The 19,919-nt window shown below is 39.6% G+C and overlaps 1 protein-coding gene across 1 annotated transcript; it reads left to right on the top strand.

The window, feature by feature from the left end:
• Positions 1–87: 87 nt before the first annotated feature.
• Positions 88–18,551, top strand: LOC116316709 (protein EFR3 homolog B-like). The gene is made up of 24 exons (XM_039606492.1): positions 88–750; positions 834–1,068; positions 1,604–1,936; positions 5,638–5,714; positions 5,882–6,009; positions 6,964–7,114; positions 7,674–7,795; positions 8,167–8,316; positions 8,659–8,754; positions 9,185–9,263; positions 10,087–10,222; positions 10,300–10,452; positions 10,566–10,677; positions 10,798–10,849; positions 12,726–12,898; positions 13,457–13,532; positions 13,706–13,867; positions 14,023–14,154; positions 14,279–14,346; positions 15,067–15,200; positions 17,309–17,400; positions 17,476–17,524; positions 17,782–17,888; positions 18,084–18,551. The coding sequence occupies exons 3-24, from the start codon at positions 1,648–1,650 to the stop codon at positions 18,216–18,218; spliced, it is 2,673 nt and encodes an 890-aa protein (XP_039462426.1). The 5' UTR covers positions 88–750; positions 834–1,068; positions 1,604–1,647; the 3' UTR covers positions 18,219–18,551.
• Positions 18,552–19,919: the final 1,368 nt, after the last annotated feature.

Raw genomic sequence — 19,919 nt, 5'->3', positions numbered from 1 at the left:
GCTCAGCCTACACTGTATAGGAGCATCACACAGACCTGATACCTGCTAATTAGTAGTCAGTAATATCCAAATAAAATCCTAGAATTCCACTCTCCAAAACTGGAATTTCTGGTATTGTTATTAACCACTAAGCAGCCATATTAGTCCATCAGAAATGCTCCAAAAAGGCTCTGACAGCACAAACATGTTTGAAGGTCCGGTTCAGGGCTTCCAGTTAGCTAAGGTGAAACCTAGCAAACAACTAGAAGCTGCCTATCAGTCAAACAGGCCACACACCTAATTCAGTTAAGTTCAGTTTTATTTATATTGCGCCAAATCACAACAACAGTTGCCACAAGGAACTTTATATTGTAAGGTAAAGACAGTAATACAAGGAAAACAGAGAAAACCCCAACAATAAAATGCTAATTTATTAGCCTTAATACAATTTAAACAGGAGTTATAAATAAATTCACCTCGTGTACAGCTGTTCTGAAGCAGGAAATTAGCTTTAGACATCAAAGACGGACTCCTGATGGAAGCAGAGAATAAACTCTCTGTTTAAAAGTCCTTGTAACCCATTTTCCTACACTACCCAGAATGCACCCTGACAGGTTGGTGGAAAACATCCACTCAGATGATTTTTATTGCTGCTTTTATTGCATTCATCTTAATCAGACGCCAGAGGGAGCCACTCCTACAGCCCAGCAGCATGCTGGGAAGAGGATTTCTCTCCTGGCTGAAACAAGGATGAAGATGAAGAAGAGGAGGGTGAGAGGCGCTTGTTTTTCTTCCCTGCACAGCCCTCAAAGAACGGCATTTGTTTCACTTATTAAAGTTTAAAATGATTAAAGTTCCTCAAACAGCTGGAGGTTTCAGGAAACTCCTCCTCCTCATCTTCCTTCTCCTCCTCTTCCTGATGCGCTGTGATGTCAGAGGCGCTCCAGCATGCAGAGCCGGGTATCGATCGCTCTCATTGATTATTGACCGAGCCTGACGGGGAGCAGGGGCTCAACAGATGTTACATAAACAGCTGTTGAGTGTGTTGGAGGGAAACAGCTGCAAGAGAGCGACGCTGCAGACGAGCAGGTAGGACATCACTTTTTATTTTACACTGCTGTCTTCATCATCATCTTCAGTAAAACTCACAGGTGAAAACTCACTTCTTTTACACTCATCTACAGTAATGTGAAGCTAAAGTACAATTAACAAATCAGCATTTATCATGAAATCCTCAATCAAAGCAGGACTTTTATTAATATAAAAACAGGACTTTTTGCCCCATGTGTTATAATATAATACATATATAGGTAATGCTGTAAATACTAGTTAGTACATCTTTCTTTAATTTCCTTTCTTTGTGTTTTTTACTTAATTACCAAACCAAAAGTTTGTGGGGAATAAATGGAAAATAAACATCACCTGTGTTTGGGGTCCTTTTATCTTTTCAAAGATTTTCAGGGACCCAAACTTTGATTAGTTCCCTCACGTTGGGCTCTGCTGAGGAAGTTGGTGTATCAGAGCTGCATATCTGAAGGGGTTAAATTCAGAAGAATGTTGAGAGGCAGGCTTTTCATTTCAATCCTTGTTCTTATTTCCTTCCTCCACCTCTCTCCATCCACAGGTCTCCTCTCCTCTTCCTCAGGACCTCTTCTTTTTTCTCCAGAGATGCCAGGGACTCTTCCCAGGTTCCCCAGCTTGCCGCGGGGGGTCACCATGCCAGCACTGCTGAACTCTTTGCCCCGAGGCATCAACCCTCCCAGTTTACCCAGAGGAATCACCATGCCCAGTATGCCCACTCTGCCCAGTTTACCCAGTATGCCCCGTGGCGTGACCATACCCAGCTTGCCCAGGGGGGTGTCACTGCCGAGGGCTGTTGCCATGCCGGCTGTAACCGAGGCTCCAAGGCGGCTGCTGCAGGACTGCTGCTCTGTGCTGGACCACCAGACACCCGGAGGTAACGGATACAGTGAATACACTGGCTGCTTCACATTAAGTCTCCAACAATGTTTGTGAGGAGGACATTTTTGAATCAAACAGATAAAGGATGGGTGTACTTTTAAATTCTTAAAACAGAAGCCAAAGCAGAAGTGCCTTTAATTTTCTTACTAATTTTCCACATGACCTCGGTAAACACTTTCCTGATGTGTTTATACACTCAGTCAGTTTTGGGTCTAACTAAATAAAAAAAATGATGTCCACTGTGTAAACTTTGATCTCAATAGAATGAGGAAAGAGGAATAACCGGCTAACAACTTAAGACTTATGCAGGAGACTTAGCTGGAATAAATAGATGCAGCCAAGCCTAACAAGAATAACATATAATATTATGAATTTAGGTTTAGTGCAAGTTATTGTTGATAAACAGGGCTTTTAAATTACATCCCACAGTCTGTTGATAGCATTACTTTCATGGTCCAAAGTTCTGGAAATTAGATCGTATAATATAGAAGATCAGCCCAACTCCTGCTCCGACTCGACTTCGACATTTTGAATGAACATCTAACACTTAATTATCTTTTCATATTTTTACTGAACATATGTGGATTTTTTTAATCACACTAGATCTCAGCACAACCCAATAAAGCTACCATCAGACCGATCGTCTTTTTCAAAAGAGAAAAACATCACATACTTTCTGTCCTAATACTGTCCTTTTTTCCCACATAGGCTCACTTATTAAGTCTAAAACATGTAAGCAACATTATATTAAACAGCCAGAAAGTGAGCGATAATTTAAGAGAAGACGACAAATGAATGTCAGTTTCAGTTTTGTTCCCTTTCTGCAGTAAAAACAGAGCAGATGAATGTTTTCAGTTCTGCAGGTTTCTGATATATATTTTTTTTCATTTTCGGTTGGAATGATGAATAAATCCAGAGCAGATTATAGAGTGCTGAGCTGCTGCACATGGCCCGGATCACACACACACACACACACACACACACACACACACACACACACACACACACACACACACACACACACACACACACACAGAAAAGTCTTTCAGGGTTAAGAGCCTGTGGGAGTATAAATACTACACTGTATTAAATCTGTTTTATTCCATTTTAACAAACTCGTTAAAAAACAGCAGCTTTTTGTTTTATTTTAAATTTTTTAATCTGGAGTTAAAACAAGCAGCTAACATGTAAAAGCATTTTCAACATCGTCCTCTGACATTTAATCTGACCATCGAGATATGAGCTTTATAACTGGCGGTGAATGAAAGGAGGCGGGGCCACATCAGTGTGTATGTGTGTGGAGGATTAACCACAAGTGTGTGCGTGTGTGTGTGTGTGTGTGTGTGTGTGTGTGGTGGATGTGACAGTGTAGATGTGAGCTGAACGAGTCATCCTCATGTACGGTAAGAACAATTCTTTTTATTTATTAAGCCTTATCTCAAAATAAATAGAAACAGATTTAAAGATCAAACAGAGGCATAAAAGAAGCTTCACTTAGCCAATAAAAGTAATGAAAAGATGTGCGACAGTTCACCTCTGCATCAGCTTCTCTCCTCAAATCTACCTGTTAGTCATGATGTCAATGTATTTTAAAGGGACAACTTACTGGATGTGTTTTTTTTCTAGTTTAAAAGTTTCAAACAAATGTTGTGAAGCTAATAATAATAATAATAATAATGATAAAATGAATTACAGCTGCAAGCAGTGATAATTGGGCGTATCAAGGCATGCTGGGATTAAAGTGTTTCCTGTAGGCATGTGGATTTCTGATTGGCTGTTGCAGAAACGTAATGTTTATTACAAAAACTGTGTGGCGTTAAAGGAACGCCCGCTAGTTGTTCATTGTGTTGCTGTGAATAATATGTTAACATAGTGTCACAGCAGTACCTGATAGAGTCACGGCCTTTAATTAATTGACGTTTTTGGACACGCCCCTCACAAACTGAGACCCCACTTTGAGCACATTTTTGAAAAATTACTTTTTAAAATAGTATTTGATGTCATTAAAACAATTTAGTTTAGAAAAAGTGTTAAAATACACTAGTTACCACTTCTTTTAAAGGTTTTTTGGTTGCCATGGTGATGGCTCTCAGAAGAGTGTCTTTAACATGTTGGAATGACCAAATTTCATACATGTACCTGAAACACAGCAGCAGGGCTCCTGTGTTGTATAATAAAATAGAGACATTTTCACAAATCACAAAGTGCAAAATTCTGAGCATGTTTAGCCAGTGGACTCTTTTCCTTCAATGCAGATATAGAATTTTTTCTTATTTTAAGTTGAATGAATGAACTACTGATTTGAGTCATTAAAAGTTGGTTCATTTTAATTGTGCGTGTTTTTTTTTTTTTTTTTTTTTTAATTATCCCTAATAAGTCAACTGTTTGTCAATTCATCAGTCAGTATTTGTTGGCTGTAGTGTTTAATTTACTGAAGCCTAAAATATATATATATTTGTGTTTATAATATCAAATAGTTCAAGAAAAGAGTCTTTGTTACTTTACTTAACAATTGAGGATCTGTAATCATCTCCCAATGATCTGATGATGACCGTTATTCTTATTATTCTTATTAACAAAACAAATAAAAACCAAACATACCACTGTCATGGGATTTATCATATCATATATTGTAACTAATAGTTCATCTGAACAACAAAATAAACAGTGAAAACAGTGAAAAAAATACAATTTTAAGTATGATCTGCTGGTTCTGCAGGGTCTGAAGGTCCAAACATGCCACCTGTCCTGGTTTTTGAGACTGAACAGCATGCTCGCAGTGACAGTGCAGATTCTTTAAGCTCTGCTAGCTAAAAAACACAAACAATATAAACACATTACATAACAAACCACTGCAGGATTAAGATGTAGTCTCAATGCTGCATTGTGTGTGTGTGTGCGTGTACTTGTAGGCCTGTTGTTGTGAGGACCACATCTTTTTGCAGAGTCTTCCCTTTAGGACAGTTTTAGTTTACAGGTTCAGGTTTGAATCAGGTTTATGTTCAGTGTGTCATTCAGGGGCCTCGTAAAGTCAGGAAGACGAGCGTTTGTGTGTTGTGCTGGCAGCTGACCAGTGGCTGATCTCTTGTTTCCTTTAATCCCCCAAAAGCCGTGACGCCGAACATGGAGAGAGATGAAAATCAAAGAAAATCTATAAACGTCCAGTACAATACATAAACTCGACTGCCCACTTTAGGCTGTTACAAACATTTTTTTAAAAACTCACTACTGAAAACAGGTTTTTATTATAATTCAACCTGCTTTATAAACATTTTAAAGAGTTTTTGTGTCTTTCTGTATTTAGTATATTATATATTTACAAACTAATGAAATTATAAAAACGGCTCCACAGTTTTCCAGCTCCAACAGAGGCTAAAATAACTTTAAAAATTTATGTTAGTGACATTGTTTATTAACTATCAAAAACAATAAAGAAACAAAAAAGAAAAATTTCTCAATTTCAGAATTCCTAAAAAAAGTCCATTCTGCATGTCCATTAGGTTTAAGACACCATAATAACTCAGATATATTCAAAAAAATGTGTATATTTTAAATCAAAGATCAACATTCTGATTTATTAACATTATTAGAGGACATTTTAAATATGGAAATGTTTCTCTGAAGCCTGCTGTGTTTCAGACTTTGTTTCAAATACATTGTAACTGAAGGGGGATTTAAATGTGTCTCTGTGTTCAGGGCTGTGTGGTTGCTGCTGGGCCCTTCGGCCACGCTACAAGCGGCTGGTTGACAACATTTTCCCAGAAGACCCTGAGGTAAACACCTGTACATCTACACCACACAGTCTTCACATGTATTTTAGAGCTTCAGTATCAAATGTAATCAAAATCCAAAAATGTCATCTTTATTTCACATATTCATGAAGTTTCAATAAGCTACACAGTAACAACATCTCTGTGTGTGTTTGTGTGTGTGCGATCAGGAAGGGCTGGTGAAAGCCAACATGGAGAAGTTGACCTTCTTCGCTCTGTCTGCTCCGGAGAAGCTCGACCGCATCGCTGCGTACCTGTCAGAGCGTCTGACCAGAGAGCTGAACCGTCACCGCTACGGGTCAGTACACACAAACACACTAAAGCGCACAGATGGCCTTAAAATCATTATGCTAAATGGCAGCTTAAATGAATAAAATTCTACTTAAAAATCATTGAAAAAAGACATTCAGAAGTCAGGATTTAGATTATCCCTGTGAAGCAATCAGCAGTTTAGGTCTTTTAAGTATTTAAGATCTTTTAAGTATTACAAGTGTTACGGGTTCGAAATTGAGGATGAGAGTAAAACAATGATGGTCCAGAAGAGGTCAGTCAAACAATTGATTTTAATGAATGCACGCAGCGTGGAGAGGTGCAAACTGCAAAACAGTTGTACATCTCTACCCAAAATACACTCTAGATTGCTTTTATAACATCAGGGTATTGTAACGCCCCTTCTTGCGTTTACAAGCACATAATTTGCATGTACAGAACATTCATGTATTTTAAGAATTAAATGCAAACACAGAGGTTCCTCCTTGTGGCATACTCTTCCGAATATGGTGATGACCTAAGGCCTTTGAGGTCACCATGGACTGGACATCCTTCCGTCACCTGTAACTAAGCAAACTCAAATACCACAAGAAGCTGAATACATTCAGGCCTTTGCTCAGCTACTATTTTACTGTAACAATATACTCAGCATATGAGTTATGATATATATATATTTAACTCAATCATTTTAAAGTAGTTATAACTGCACCTGTAATAAACATGTTAATATTTGATTAGGATAACCCCTATAATATAAATTATAACATAATGCCAGCAACTTCAATAAATGCTTGGATGAAATGATAATTAATGCAATGACAAAGATGATGGTTATATAAAATAATCCCTATAATTCTACACAAGCTTCACACTTCTCTGAAATCAGCCCACCTTCTCTAGAGGAGTGACTGATCTCAGAATGGGGCTTAAAATATGACGCACACATGTTTAACAGCAATGTGATTTTTTTCTCCTCTCTCAGGTATGTGTGCATAGCGATGGAGGCGATGGAGCAGCTGTTGCTTGCATGTCACTGTCAGAGCATCAACCTGCTGGTGGAGAGTTTTCTCAGCACACTGCGTCTACTGCTGGAGGCTGACAAACCACACCTCCACATACTCGCCACCAACTCTGTATGTAACACCCTCCAACAGGGGACAGCTTTTAAAAGCTTTGAGATCTTAGTAAAGTGTTCACGGGTTTGCAGTAAAGGAAACATTTACTAATCACAAGTAGTGATGTTAATTTGTTAATCATTATTTGTTAATTTGACCATTCACCAGTCTTTTAACATTATTAAGTTTCATGTGTTATGAGGAACTGCAAGTATTTCATCTAATGAGGGAATGTAAAATCTCTTAATGAATTTTACAAAGTAGAAGTTGTATCACAGTAGGAATGTTTCTCGCAACTGTCAATTAAAAGGTTAATTAATTATCCATAAGTTTAATTTATATATTTGTTTTTTAAGTGGATCTAAGTTCAAATTAAAGGGCAACCTATAAGTAAAATTTACATTTGAAATTTCTTTTAATACTCAAAATTGAGCAATTTTACTTCTGCTTGGGGAATTTGGAAAATCTGATCTTATTATTTCTAAATGTGTTTCTTGTTTTAACTGTATGTATTCATGTGTAACTGCTTTTCAATGTGTTTTGATGGATTAAGAGGCTCATTCTGTGTGTTGCATAGTTTGTAAAGTTTGCAAACATCGAGGAGGACACACCGTCATATCACCGGAGCTACGACTTCTTCGTGTCTCGCTTCAGTGAGATGTGTCACTCTGATCACGAAGACCTTGACACCAGAAACAAGTCAGTTCTGAGGTTTAACTTTGGCTTGATACGAGCTCACAGACACTATTTAAGGAAGGGTATACAATTGTGGGTGCCAGAACACAAATAATCAACAATTTTAGTAATCAACCATTTGATTAGATATGTAAGCATCCTCAGGTTATGCTTTCTCATATGTGAAGATTTTTTTTATATGAGCAAATTATTGAATAGTATTGATGATGCATGGAGCACCTTTCTCTCTGTATAAGAGGAATATTGTGGAATAATCCAAAATTATGAACAGTTTCATAAAACAAACAGCAAAACAAAACTCAACTCCAGAGTCTGGAGATGAACCTGTATTTATTGTGTTTGTGGGTAAACTTATGAAGTTTGTGTGTGTTTAGGATCCGTGTGTCGGGGATCCGCGGGCTGCAGGGCGTGGTGAGGAAGACGGTAGACGATGAGCTGCAGGTGAACATCTGGGAGCCGCGCCACATGGAGCAGATTGTCCCTGCCCTGCTGGTCAATCTGCAGCAACACTCACAAAACGACAGGTACAGACACGTATTAATGTTAACACTCTTGTACACCTACACGTTTTACTGCTGCACATGTAAAGTGACATCTGTGTTTAGGATTCTATTTAAAAGCAGTGCTGTTGGTTCCCACATTCAGCTGGTGACAATCTGTTCTAAACTTCAGCTAATTTTGAGATTTTGTAAAATTGATAAGAAACTTAATAAGTTTGGTACGCTGTTTATGGTGCTGTTAAATCATGTGGTCAAATAAAACAAAGCCAAAAGTTACTGAAAGTACATTTAAACAGTTAAATTTACTCAGAATATTGTATGAGATTTGGTTAGTGGCTTGTTTTCAGCATTTCCCTCTTTGTTCAGCGGATCTCCAGCAGAGCAGACAGAGGTTTGTTTCAGGGAGCTGCTGTGCCGAGCTGCTTATGGACACATTAACAACGCTATCAAACCAGTGCTCATGTAAGATATACTCTATATTTATAGTACAATAGTAGTATTACTCCATACGAAAGCAGAGTGCCTTGTATTAAGTACACAGAAAAAGATTAACAAAGGTTTAATAATTTCTTTGAAGTATGGAGTCAAAACATCAAACACTCAATCAAAATAGATAGAAAGAAAGTATCTAACTTCCTTCGACTCTATCTGCTGATATTTATACATATTTATATATAATACTGTTGGACTCTATTATAGTGACTTTGCAGTTCAAAACGATGCTTATTTATCTTGCACATACCTTCATGCTCAACCTCAGTTTATCGTTTATTCTGAGTAGCTGTACTAACAGAGGTCAAAATCAGTAGTAGCAGCAGTATTTATTTAGTTTCTAGTATATATGATATGCTATAATAATATATTACATACAGATTGCTGGACTGTCTTTCAGGCACCTGGACAGTCACAGTCTTTGGCAGGGACGAGGGTTTGCTGTTCAGTGTTTTCAGATCATCATGTACTCTATTCAGGTTTGTTATTACACTGATAATCCTGTATATACTGCACTATAGTAATAGTTGTCTTTTCATACAGCAAGTTAAATTAATAAATTTAAATTACCTCAGCTTATGTTAATTTCTTTCTTAATTATTAGAAAGTACTGTAGTATTTAATATTATAGTTTAAGTATTGAAAAATAAGAATAACAAGTTTAATCTAAGATTAATTTAACAAAATGCATTTGTTTAAGCATTTAAGCACAATTACTTAATCTTACTGTAGTGTAACTGAAAGTTAATTTAAATGTATTTTCAACATAATAATAATGGATTGCATTTATATAGCGCTTTTCTAGGCACCCAAAGCGCTTTACAATTCCACTATTCATTCACGCTCACATTCACACACTGGTGGAGGCAAGCTACAGTTGTAGCCACAGCTGCCCTGGGGCAGACTGACAGAAGCGAGGCTGCCATATCGCGCCATCGGCCCCTCTGGCCAACACCAGTAGGCAGTAGGTGAAGTGTCTTGCCCAAGGACACAACGACCAGGACAGAGAGAGCTGGGGGATCGAACCGGCAACCTTCCGGTTGAAGCTGAGCTTCCCAACCCCCTGAACCACGGTCGCCTCCAACGTTAGTTATAACGTTAGTTAAATCTACAAAGTTGAACTAATAATTATTATTTTAAGTACAAAATGTGGGAAATGAATAATAATAAACATTCCTACTGGTACATTCCTTTTACTCATCCTACATTTACCTCTAAAGCACTTAACTGTCCCCAGCTGTACTGGCTATATTACGTGTCACTCCACCTGTTATTCTGTAACTGAACTGAACTCTTGGTCAGTCCCAGCACTCCCACCTGGTCATCCAGCAGCTGTTGGGTCACCTGGATGCCAACAGCAGGAGTCCAGCTTCAGTCAGAGCTGGGATTGTGGAGGTCCTGTCTGAAGCAGCCGTTATAGAAGCGACTGGATCTGTCGGTGAGCCTCCAGCTCACACACACATCTGTTTATCTATACACAGTAATGCTTAATGTTACTTATACTGTACTCTGCAGGTCCCACAGTGTTGGAGGTGTTCAACACGTTACTGCGACAGCTCAGGCAGAGCGTGGACTACCAGTTGACTGGTTACTATGACAATGCTGGTAAACATAAAACCAGCTCGATCGAAGAGAAAAAACTGCAGGACGCCGTCATTAAAACTATTGGTGTGTTCATTCTGATATTTTAGCACTTTTTTGCATGACAGGTGACAAACTTTTCTTTGTACTTTTCATTTTATTTACTTAATTTGAGCTGATGTTACCTCATGACATTTCAGGATCCTTTGCCAACACACTGCCTATTTACCAGAGGTCAGAGGTCATGCTGTTCATCATGGGGAAGATTCCTGTTCCTGGTATCTACCCAGCCTTGGGTTCACCCAACTCCGGGTACCATTCACACTAACTTTCTGTGCTCTCTATTGGCTGTAGTTAACACTGTACTCACCTAGTATTTGACAAAATACTCGTAAAACACCTTAATTTTGTGAAATAAAATTCTTGACTCAGGTTTGAAGGCAGCAGGATGATACAGGTGATGCTGCTGAAGTCTCTCCTCCAGGTGAGTTCTCTGTAAAACTCTCCAGGTCTGCTCTTACCTTTTGAAAGCACACAGTTAAAATTATAAAGGAAAATCTGGAGGGTCGGTGAAGTGCAAATTTACAGTGGATTTTGAGATAATCAAAATGGTGTTTAGTTTATTGGTTTATCAGATAAACAGCAGGTGAAACTGATTCTACACTTGCCGATTAAAGTCGTATGACTGAATAAAGCTGAATAATGTATGTCTCCAAAAGTTGAATCTGTTCATCTGGACGTAGCGTTTTGTGGGAGAAACGTTTTGTCACTCATCCAAGTGACTTCTTCAGTCTCAGCTGACTGCAGGTTTCCCCAAATCTTATAAACAGTACATTTGCATAATGACTGAAACCAGTCCACTGAAGGAACAATGGGCTGGGAGGTCAGTTCCTTATCCTTAATTATGCAAATTCTCATGACCATTGATCAACAATCACTGACCAAAACCCTGACTGACACTGATCAAAGCCCACTGATCAATGGCCATGAGTACCATTCACAGAGAGTTGGGGAATGGCTGCAATCACAGCATTGTAACATGGTGAAAGTTACACCCTTAGGCCCCCTCCTCGATTCAGAGATGGTCTTTCCCTTTTCACGTAAATGGCCTCCTTGACTCCACGCTCAAACCGGCGTTCCTCCCTGTCCAGGATGTGTACATCCTCATCGTTGAAAGAGTGTCCACTGGCCTGTAGGTGTAAATAGACTGCAGAGTCCTGGCCTGATGAGGTTGCTCTTCTGTGTTGTGCCATCCGCTTCGCCAAAGATTGTTTGGTTTCCCCGATGTATAAATCCTGGCAATCCTCCTGGCACTTAACAGCGTACACTATGTTACTCTGTTTGTGTCGGGGGACCCGATCCTTGGGGTGGACCAATTTTTGGTGCCGCGTTTTTTGGGGTTTAAAAGCCACAGAGACCCGGTTTTTAGAAAAAATGCGTCTCAACTGCTCCAATACTCCTGACACGTATGGGATCACTACAGGTTTTTCTTAGGCAGCGGTTGTCCATCTCTCCTGGATCGGCTGGAGCTTTCTTTAGGTGCCTTCCCACCTTTGACAAAAGTCCAGCTGGGATAACCACATTTACTCAGGGCCTTCTTGATGTGCTGTTCTTCTGCCTCCCTGGCCACTGTGTCTGTGGGGATGGTGTTCGCTCTGTGTTGTAGCGTCCTGATGACACCCAGTTTGTGCTCCAGTGGATGATGAGAGTCAAACCTTAGATACTGATCCGTATGTGTAGGTTTACGGTACACATCAGCTTTTAGATGTCCCCCATTACTGATGGAAATCTCACAGTCTAAGAAGGATAACCTGCCACTTTTCATATCCTCCCTGGTGAATTTGATGTGTTGGTCCACCGAGTTAATGTGATCCATGAAATATGGTACGTCCTGAGATTTGATTTTCACCCAGGTGTCATCCACATATCTGAACCAATGGCTTGGTGGTGTTCCAGGGTAGGATAGCAAAGCCCTCTTTTCCACTTCTTCCATGTACAAATTGGCCACGATGGGTGAAACTGGGGAGCCCATGGCACACGCATGTTTCTGCCTGTAGAACTGACCCTTGTATGTGAAGTAGGTGGAATGAAGACACAGTTCCAAAAGCAAACACACTTGGTCGATGCTGAGAGTGGTCCTCCCACAAAATGCTATGTCCAGATGAACAGAATCAACTTGTGGAGATTTACTTACCTGGATGATTGAGCGTTCATCAAGATGAATAACGTATGGTTCAGGTAAATCAGAATTTACAGCACTTAAGGCTCATCTTTGTAATCTTTGAAGCTGTATTCATGCAAGCTTAAATAACGTTTTCCTGTCAGTCTGACGTGTTCGCTGTCCCTCCTCTGTGCCTCAGGTGTCGGAGCATTACGAAAGTAGCAACCTGCTGACGGCGCTGCCCTCGTCCTTCCTGGAGCCTCTGCTGTCCTTCACGCTGATGGAGGATCCGGAGATCCGCCTGCTTGTTCTGTCCATCCTCACCTCGCTCATTGACAGACGCCACAACGCCTCCCGGCTCACCACAGCCAGGTCACACTTCCACAGAGACAACACCACCACTACTAGAGACTAATGACCCATGTGGAAAATAATGAGTTGTAAAGAGCTCCACCCTGTGGCAGGGGGATGTCACTGCAGACCTGCTGATTGTCTTTAGCTTGTGATGAAAGTAATTTAAATACTTTAAATACTTCCACTTTTCTCTCATTAAAAAATGATCTGCAGTAATCATTTTAAAGGAGGATCACATAGCATCTTTGGTCATTCTAACAAGGTTGGAGGCGTTTCAGGTTATTTAAACAAAGATACTGCTTTACACAAATTTTTACAACAGGCTTGAAAGAATCAGTGAATCTGCCTTATAAGACTGTTGTTCAGTCTCTACCTTAAATTCAAAATTAAAGTCATGGCCAGATGCATTTTATTTAAAGTGCTCCTATGGTTCCCTCATCCATAGAGCCCACATGGCTGTTCATTTTGATCCTACCATTGTGGATTTATTATAGCAGAAAACTGAAAAATAGCCTTTGGCTAAAGGCATTAACTGACCTGTTGAGGATCGATAAGTTATTGGTTATGTGTCTACAGTTTGGCATTTGATGTCTCATCCTTGGAAATGAAAGAGGACAGATGCTCTCGACAGGACAACCTGTTCATGAGGAAGGTAAACTCACATCATCAGAGACACCATGAATGATGTCACTAGTTCGGAGGTTCAAGGTTGGAAGAATTTATTTCAGAGATTTACACCAAGATTTGATCAGATGGCTTTTAAAGGTGGGGGATGTTCAGCAGGATATTTGCACATTTCAGCATGATGTGTTTGTGTTCATGCAGCATGCTCAGCGTCTCTACAGACACGTCTACCTGGCCTCTAGGGAGGAGAACAGTGGACGCAGCCACTACCAAGCCCTCTTCACCCTACTGGCTGTTCTAAGTGTGGAACTGGCCAATGAGGAGGTTGTGGTGGATCTGATTCGACTGATCCTGGCTCTGCAGGTAGACAGAACCTCTGTGATATGATTTAAAGACCTGTGTAGGGGCAAAGCTTAGTTTATTAATGTTGCAGTGTGTGGTGTTTACAAATAAACAATAAATAAAATAGCACATTGCTTCTTCCTCTCCCTTTAACTTTCCTGTGATTGGCTGCACAGGAGATGACTCTTTCCAATCAGGAGTGTCTGTCAGTGTTTAATCGCTGTGGGATCCACGCCCTCTGCGCCGCCTTCCTCAACCTGCTGTCACAACTTGGCCCGCCTCCAACACTCCACCAGCACATCACTCAGGTGAAGTCGGTGTGTGTGTGTGTGTGTGTGTGTGTGTGTGTGTGTGTGTGTGTGTGAGAACATGAGAAACAAAGGTGTTTGTTAGCACAACATCACAGACTGTGTGTTTGTTTTGGATCTTCAGGTGATAGAAAGTCGAGAGAAGGATGCTCCTCACCTGCTGCCTGAAGTCGTGTTTTGTGACAAACCCAGGTAAAGCGAGAGGTGCACTAATTGATTGTATTAAAACATTATAAGATTTAAAACTTTAGTTAGAAATAAGAGTAGAAATTCAACCAGACACCCACATATTTTCATCAAATCAAAAAGCAGAATAAATATTGTCAGGTTAGCCTCATTTTAAAGTTAAAAAACAAATAAAATATAGTATTTTATGTTATTGAGTTATGTAATTACACTTTACTAAAGTGTTGAAACTCTAGTAGAAAAAGCATAAAACCATCAACTATTAAACAGTACCATGCTGACCTCATATTGTTCTCAATATACTTAATAATATACTTGTTATGGTTGATTCTGGTAACTCGCAGTATAGACAAAATCAATCCAATCAATCATGCAATTAGTCAGCTCGCGACTGTGGCAACTGTTCCTCCTACATATTCTCTGATCAACTGCAAGCCGTGGGGTTGCCAAGTGCTGAGGCAGACAGTATGTAAAAGTCACTCTGCTCACTCAGTAACTGCAGAGCTCCTAGCATTAGCATCACCACAAAAGTGTACACCAAGGGCTTCATAGCACAGGTCTCTGTTGCCAAGCGGCTCTTGTAGGTGTAGTGTGCAGGTGGCCCAGTTCTTCTGTCCAATGTACATTTATGCAGATTCAGTTGTTTAGCTTGGTTGTACCTCAGCTTTGTTTGTCTAGCACCACAATTTTTAAAATCTTGGTGTTATAACTGTGTGTGTGTATCAGACTCCCAGAAGGTGAGCTGAAGGTGGACGAAGCTTTGCTGTTCATCCAATCAAAGATCTGCGAGGCCCTGGCAGGAAGCAGCTACAGCACACACTGTGAACGCTTCAACACACCGTACACACCTCAGTTAACAGGTACTCAAACTAGGGTGACCAGCCATCCTCTTTTCTCCAGACATGTCCACTTTTCACGTTCTGTCCGGGGCATCTGGGGGGATTTTCGAGATGGATGAAAATGTCCGGGTTTTCCTATAGGCCTACAGAGGACCCATATGTGCAACGTCATCCCCGAACTGCTGTGTTGTAAGTGGTTGTTCCACGTTCACAGACGGGACAGAGCACGGAGCAGCCTGCTGAAAAGATGCGAAAAGATGCCAAAGTGCAAGTGCATTTTTTCAGACAAATTGCAAAAGAAATTTCCCTCTTATTGTCCCGGTCGGAATAAATGGGAGGCGTAGTGCACTGTGTGCAGAGCTGGCACATACGTTTGTGTGTCTAACAAAGGTGCCGGAGATCTTGTTGCTTACATGGACACAGAAAAACATAAAAAGGCTGTGCGAGGCGAAATTAAGTTGACTGAGTTCTTTGTTACACCTGGGAAAAACGAGGATGCTGTTGTATCTGCAGCAGAAGGTGCAATGGCATTTCATACTATGAAGCATCACAATAGCTACAGATCCATGGATTGCACTAGTGTGTTGCAAAGAAAAAAAAAAAAAAAGCATTTCCAGACTTTAACACAGCTAAAAAGTTCAGCAGTGCCCACCAGCTATTGTCAATGGTGTGATAGTGCTACATTCAGTGGAAGTCACTCTTGAAGCTCTTTGTCAGACTTCAGTAACCATGGAACAGATAAAATATTCCCAATCATACTTTGACTGGAAGAATGGTGGCGTGCAAACAAAATTAATTGAAGTTAGAAATGCTAAATGAGACAGCAGAAACCACTGCACAATACCTTACTGGTACCTCACTGGTAATTTTTCTTATACAGATGAGTAGGGATGGGTATCGTTTAGGTTTTATCCGATACCGGTGCCAAACCGGTACTTTTGAAACGGTGCCGGTGCTTAAACGGTGCTCAAACCGGTGCTTAAAGAATGGAGAACACAAAATTGGTCCAAAAACCTCTCATATTCAGCTTTTTTTTGTAAAAAGATAACAATGTTAGCCTTTTCTGCAGCTATTGGGCATATATGGTATCACTCTTGGCTGGAAGCAGTGCTTAAACAATGGAAAAAACACAAACTTTGTCCAAAAACCTCTCATGTTTAACTGTTTTCCACTTTTTCTTTGGGCTACCTTTTTGGCCAGGGTGAAGGGAGTATCTGCCATCAAACAAGAAGACAGCCGCATGTAACTACGACGGTGTTTGCTAGTTCACCTTACATGCATTAATGTAATAATGTGGTTAGCCTACTCAACGTTACACACGAACAACATGAAGCTACTCACGCAGAGAAGAACGGCTGCTGCTGCCATCATCATCCGTCATCATTTCTGCTACGCTGACAGGGCTAGGGGCCAGGACTCTCTATTGGGGGGATGAGGCATTATTTCTGTAACATTATTTAATTCCAGAGGTTTTTAAGTTTTTTGGTTTTTTTTTGCACTTGTTGACTTGTAAAAGCCTATATAACATTTTTTATTTCACCATTTATTAACAGAGAAGGCATCTTTTAAATATGTTAAAAATTTCTTTAAACAAACAGTATTATTAACATTCTTCATGACTTGGCCAAGTGTTCTCTTTTTTGGAAATCAAAATATGGTCACCCTAACTCAAACACACCCTTAATATTAAATCAATTTATCAAAGACCCAAAGCTTCACACTGGGTTTTTATTTATGTCATTTTATGTAATTTAGACTTTGTGATTGGTAGTAAGTAGTATATACCATACTCAGTGTAATAATATATAAAAGTAAGTAGAAAGTAAAAGCAAGTAAGTAAAGTTTAAGTAGTCCTGAACAATTGCAGTTACACAGTACTTAACAATGATTGTTCAAGAGAGGATAGTAAAACTTAAACGGATCCCAGTGTGGACTGTAAATAAGAACAAACGATCTAAAGCATTGTTGAGAAGCTGATGGTAATGTTTCTCAAAGTTCACATTTTAGTCAAAAACTGCAGGTAAATATTTAATAGCAGTGGGTTTGAGGGTCCACTTTAGTATGAGTGCACTGATAGAGGCACCAGTCTCTGAGCGTAGCATTCAGACTGAATTACTGTTTTATTGTAGAAGAGGATCGTCTGTCTAAGAGGAAGAGCATTGGAGACGCCGTCTCTCTGCAGGTGGACATGGAACTTCCGTTCTGTCCTGATACACCACAGGTACCCATCTGCTGAATGTACCTGTCCTTTTGTCCATCGCGCTGTTTTTGTGTCTGATCATATCTCTGTGTGCAGAAACCTCAGACTGAGCAGATCACCTTTGAGACGCTGAAGAACGCCATTGGTAGGCCATCAATTTCAAATCAATGATTTACTTGTGAACATCTAGGAAATATTCTTTAACTTGTCCCCTTCAGCGTGTAGTGACAATGACTTATTTTGTATAATTTTATTTTCATTAAAATTTGAATTTTAACAATAAAATAACCCATTTAAATAAAACCACGTAAGTGAAACTGTTAACAGTGAAATTCAAAGTGAAGCACCGGGTTAGCGTCAACACAGAAGATCTGTCTTTGATCCGGTTTTTGTTTCTGTCAGAGGACAGAGGCGTGGTCGAGGAAGAGGAGAGGAGGAAGCGGATGGAGGTGGTGGAGAGGTTTCAGACAGCTCCCTTTGAGGAAATTGCTGCCCACTGTGGAGCCAGGGTGAGCAGCTTATTGTACTCTAACAAAGCAGCTGAAAGCACCACACCCACGCCATCGATGTGATTCTCAGCCAATAAGAGCTCACTTTAGTTTAGTAAAGTTGTTAAAAGTTTTGTCATCTAGACAAAATGATCTGTCTTGATGTGGTAAAAAACTCTGTTTTTTAAAAAATAATGTCTTTATTTGTCTCTCCAGACATCGTTGCTTCAGTCCAAACTCAATCAGGTCTTTGAACTCATCATACGTCCTCCTCCTTCTCCCTCTGGACATTCGGCACCTCGATCGACTCCGGTCTACGAGATGAAGTTTCCTGACCTCTGTGTCTATTAAACACATTCAGCAACAACCTCGTGATGATGTTGAAGCACTTTGTTTGGTAAAGAAACGAATCAGTGGCTGTGAGGGAAAGAGGTAGGAGAATTAATATAAGAGAATCACACGAGGACTTACAGCGGTGAGTCACGTTTTTTGGTGATTTAGTGTTGCTGTTTCCTTTATAGCTGTCGGATTTTATCTTTTTGTATTAGAAATGGACTGACTCAGTGTTTGACTTCATATTTCCCAGTCTGCCCTACTGTTTGATCCTCCAGTCATGAGGTACATCTGTACACAAATATTGTTAATGGTTAAATGATGCCGCACTAAATAAATAGTACATGTAAATTTTATCGTCTCATCTTATTCATACACAGCAGACCTCTCACTGTGACAAGCAAGTTTGTTTTCATTTTCATTTGTGCAGCCCTGCCTTATTTTGAAGGTTCACTTTTCTAAGAGTTCACACACAGTTGATTTGTTTTTTGATCCGTGAACCAAGGCTTCAACTGTAGCAGTATTGAGTCATAGACTTGTTTATCTAGTTATAAATGTGATACTTTTTCAACTTTACCTAAAAATGTACCTACAGGTTGTTCTGAAGACGATAGCTGTTTTTTTTTTTTGTTTTTTTAGATGAGTTCAGTGATTCGTATTTCTTCCATGACGCTACATGCTGATTTTTTTAGCACTTACTCTTCTTTACTTTTTTCTGGCCAAATACTTTATATTGGCCATTACGTATTATTTTAGGAGTTCTGTTTAATGTGGATTTTTTTTCTTAGCAACCTTTTGTTTTTTATGATTTCACTTTCTTTCTTACCCAGTCTTCTTCTTCTTTTTCTTCTTTTTCTTCTTCTTCTTAGCCCTTTAGAGCTTAAACCATGAAGTAATTGACAGAAAATGGAGTTACCATAGGGAGAGCCGGGGTATTTTGCAGACAGAGTTACAGGACTCTCTCCCAGACCACAGACTCACACTCATAATACAAGTCAGAGCTTTATAAAAAAAAGAAAAAGAAAGTTGTGTTTTCAAAATTGGAGTTCAAGTTATTTTTACTTCCAATAGTGTTAACATACTACACAGGTCAATGAACAAGATTTTTTTTTTTATTTTCATTGTAATCGGGCTAAAGCACTTAATTAAAAGTACTCTAACATAAATGTAAATGCTGTAATTTGATTATTTTAATAAACCATGTAACTTGGATGGATTCGATGCTGGCGTGACCACAGTGCACACGTCTGATGTCGCTCACAGTGGTCCAGGGGATCGCTCAGGGAGTTTGTGTGTTCGCTCAGACACATGAAAAATTAGAGGGAATATTGGTTGCCAGTGTCTCACAGGTCTAAAGCTGCTACATATTTGCTCTGGCATTTTTATTTTTTGCAATATATTACTTAAAAATGTTTAATTGATTTTGTTATTTTGGGGGAAAAATCGATCATAAAGGGTTAGTGCCACCATTGTAAGTTCCTGCTTATTTTATGAGCTCACTTTATTCTGCTTGATGGACACTCCTCCTTTTAAAGACTGACTTTTAAAGACTTTGCTCCTAGAGCATTTTCACCTACTTTAGGAGCTGACTTTTATTAAGATTTATCGTTATTGTTACTCTTTCTTTGAGGAACTCAAAGTGAAGTTTGTTATTGTGGATGTGGATCACAGGTAGCAGGTGTCTGGTGTAGATGTGCATGTGTTCTGGATTCATGCATG

The sequence above is a fragment of the Oreochromis aureus genome, linkage group 23 (genome assembly GCF_013358895.1).
Source record: "Oreochromis aureus strain Israel breed Guangdong linkage group 23, ZZ_aureus, whole genome shotgun sequence".
NCBI lineage: Eukaryota > Metazoa > Chordata > Actinopteri > Cichliformes > Cichlidae > Oreochromis > Oreochromis aureus.
This window is presented reverse-complemented; position numbering and strand designations above follow the sequence as displayed.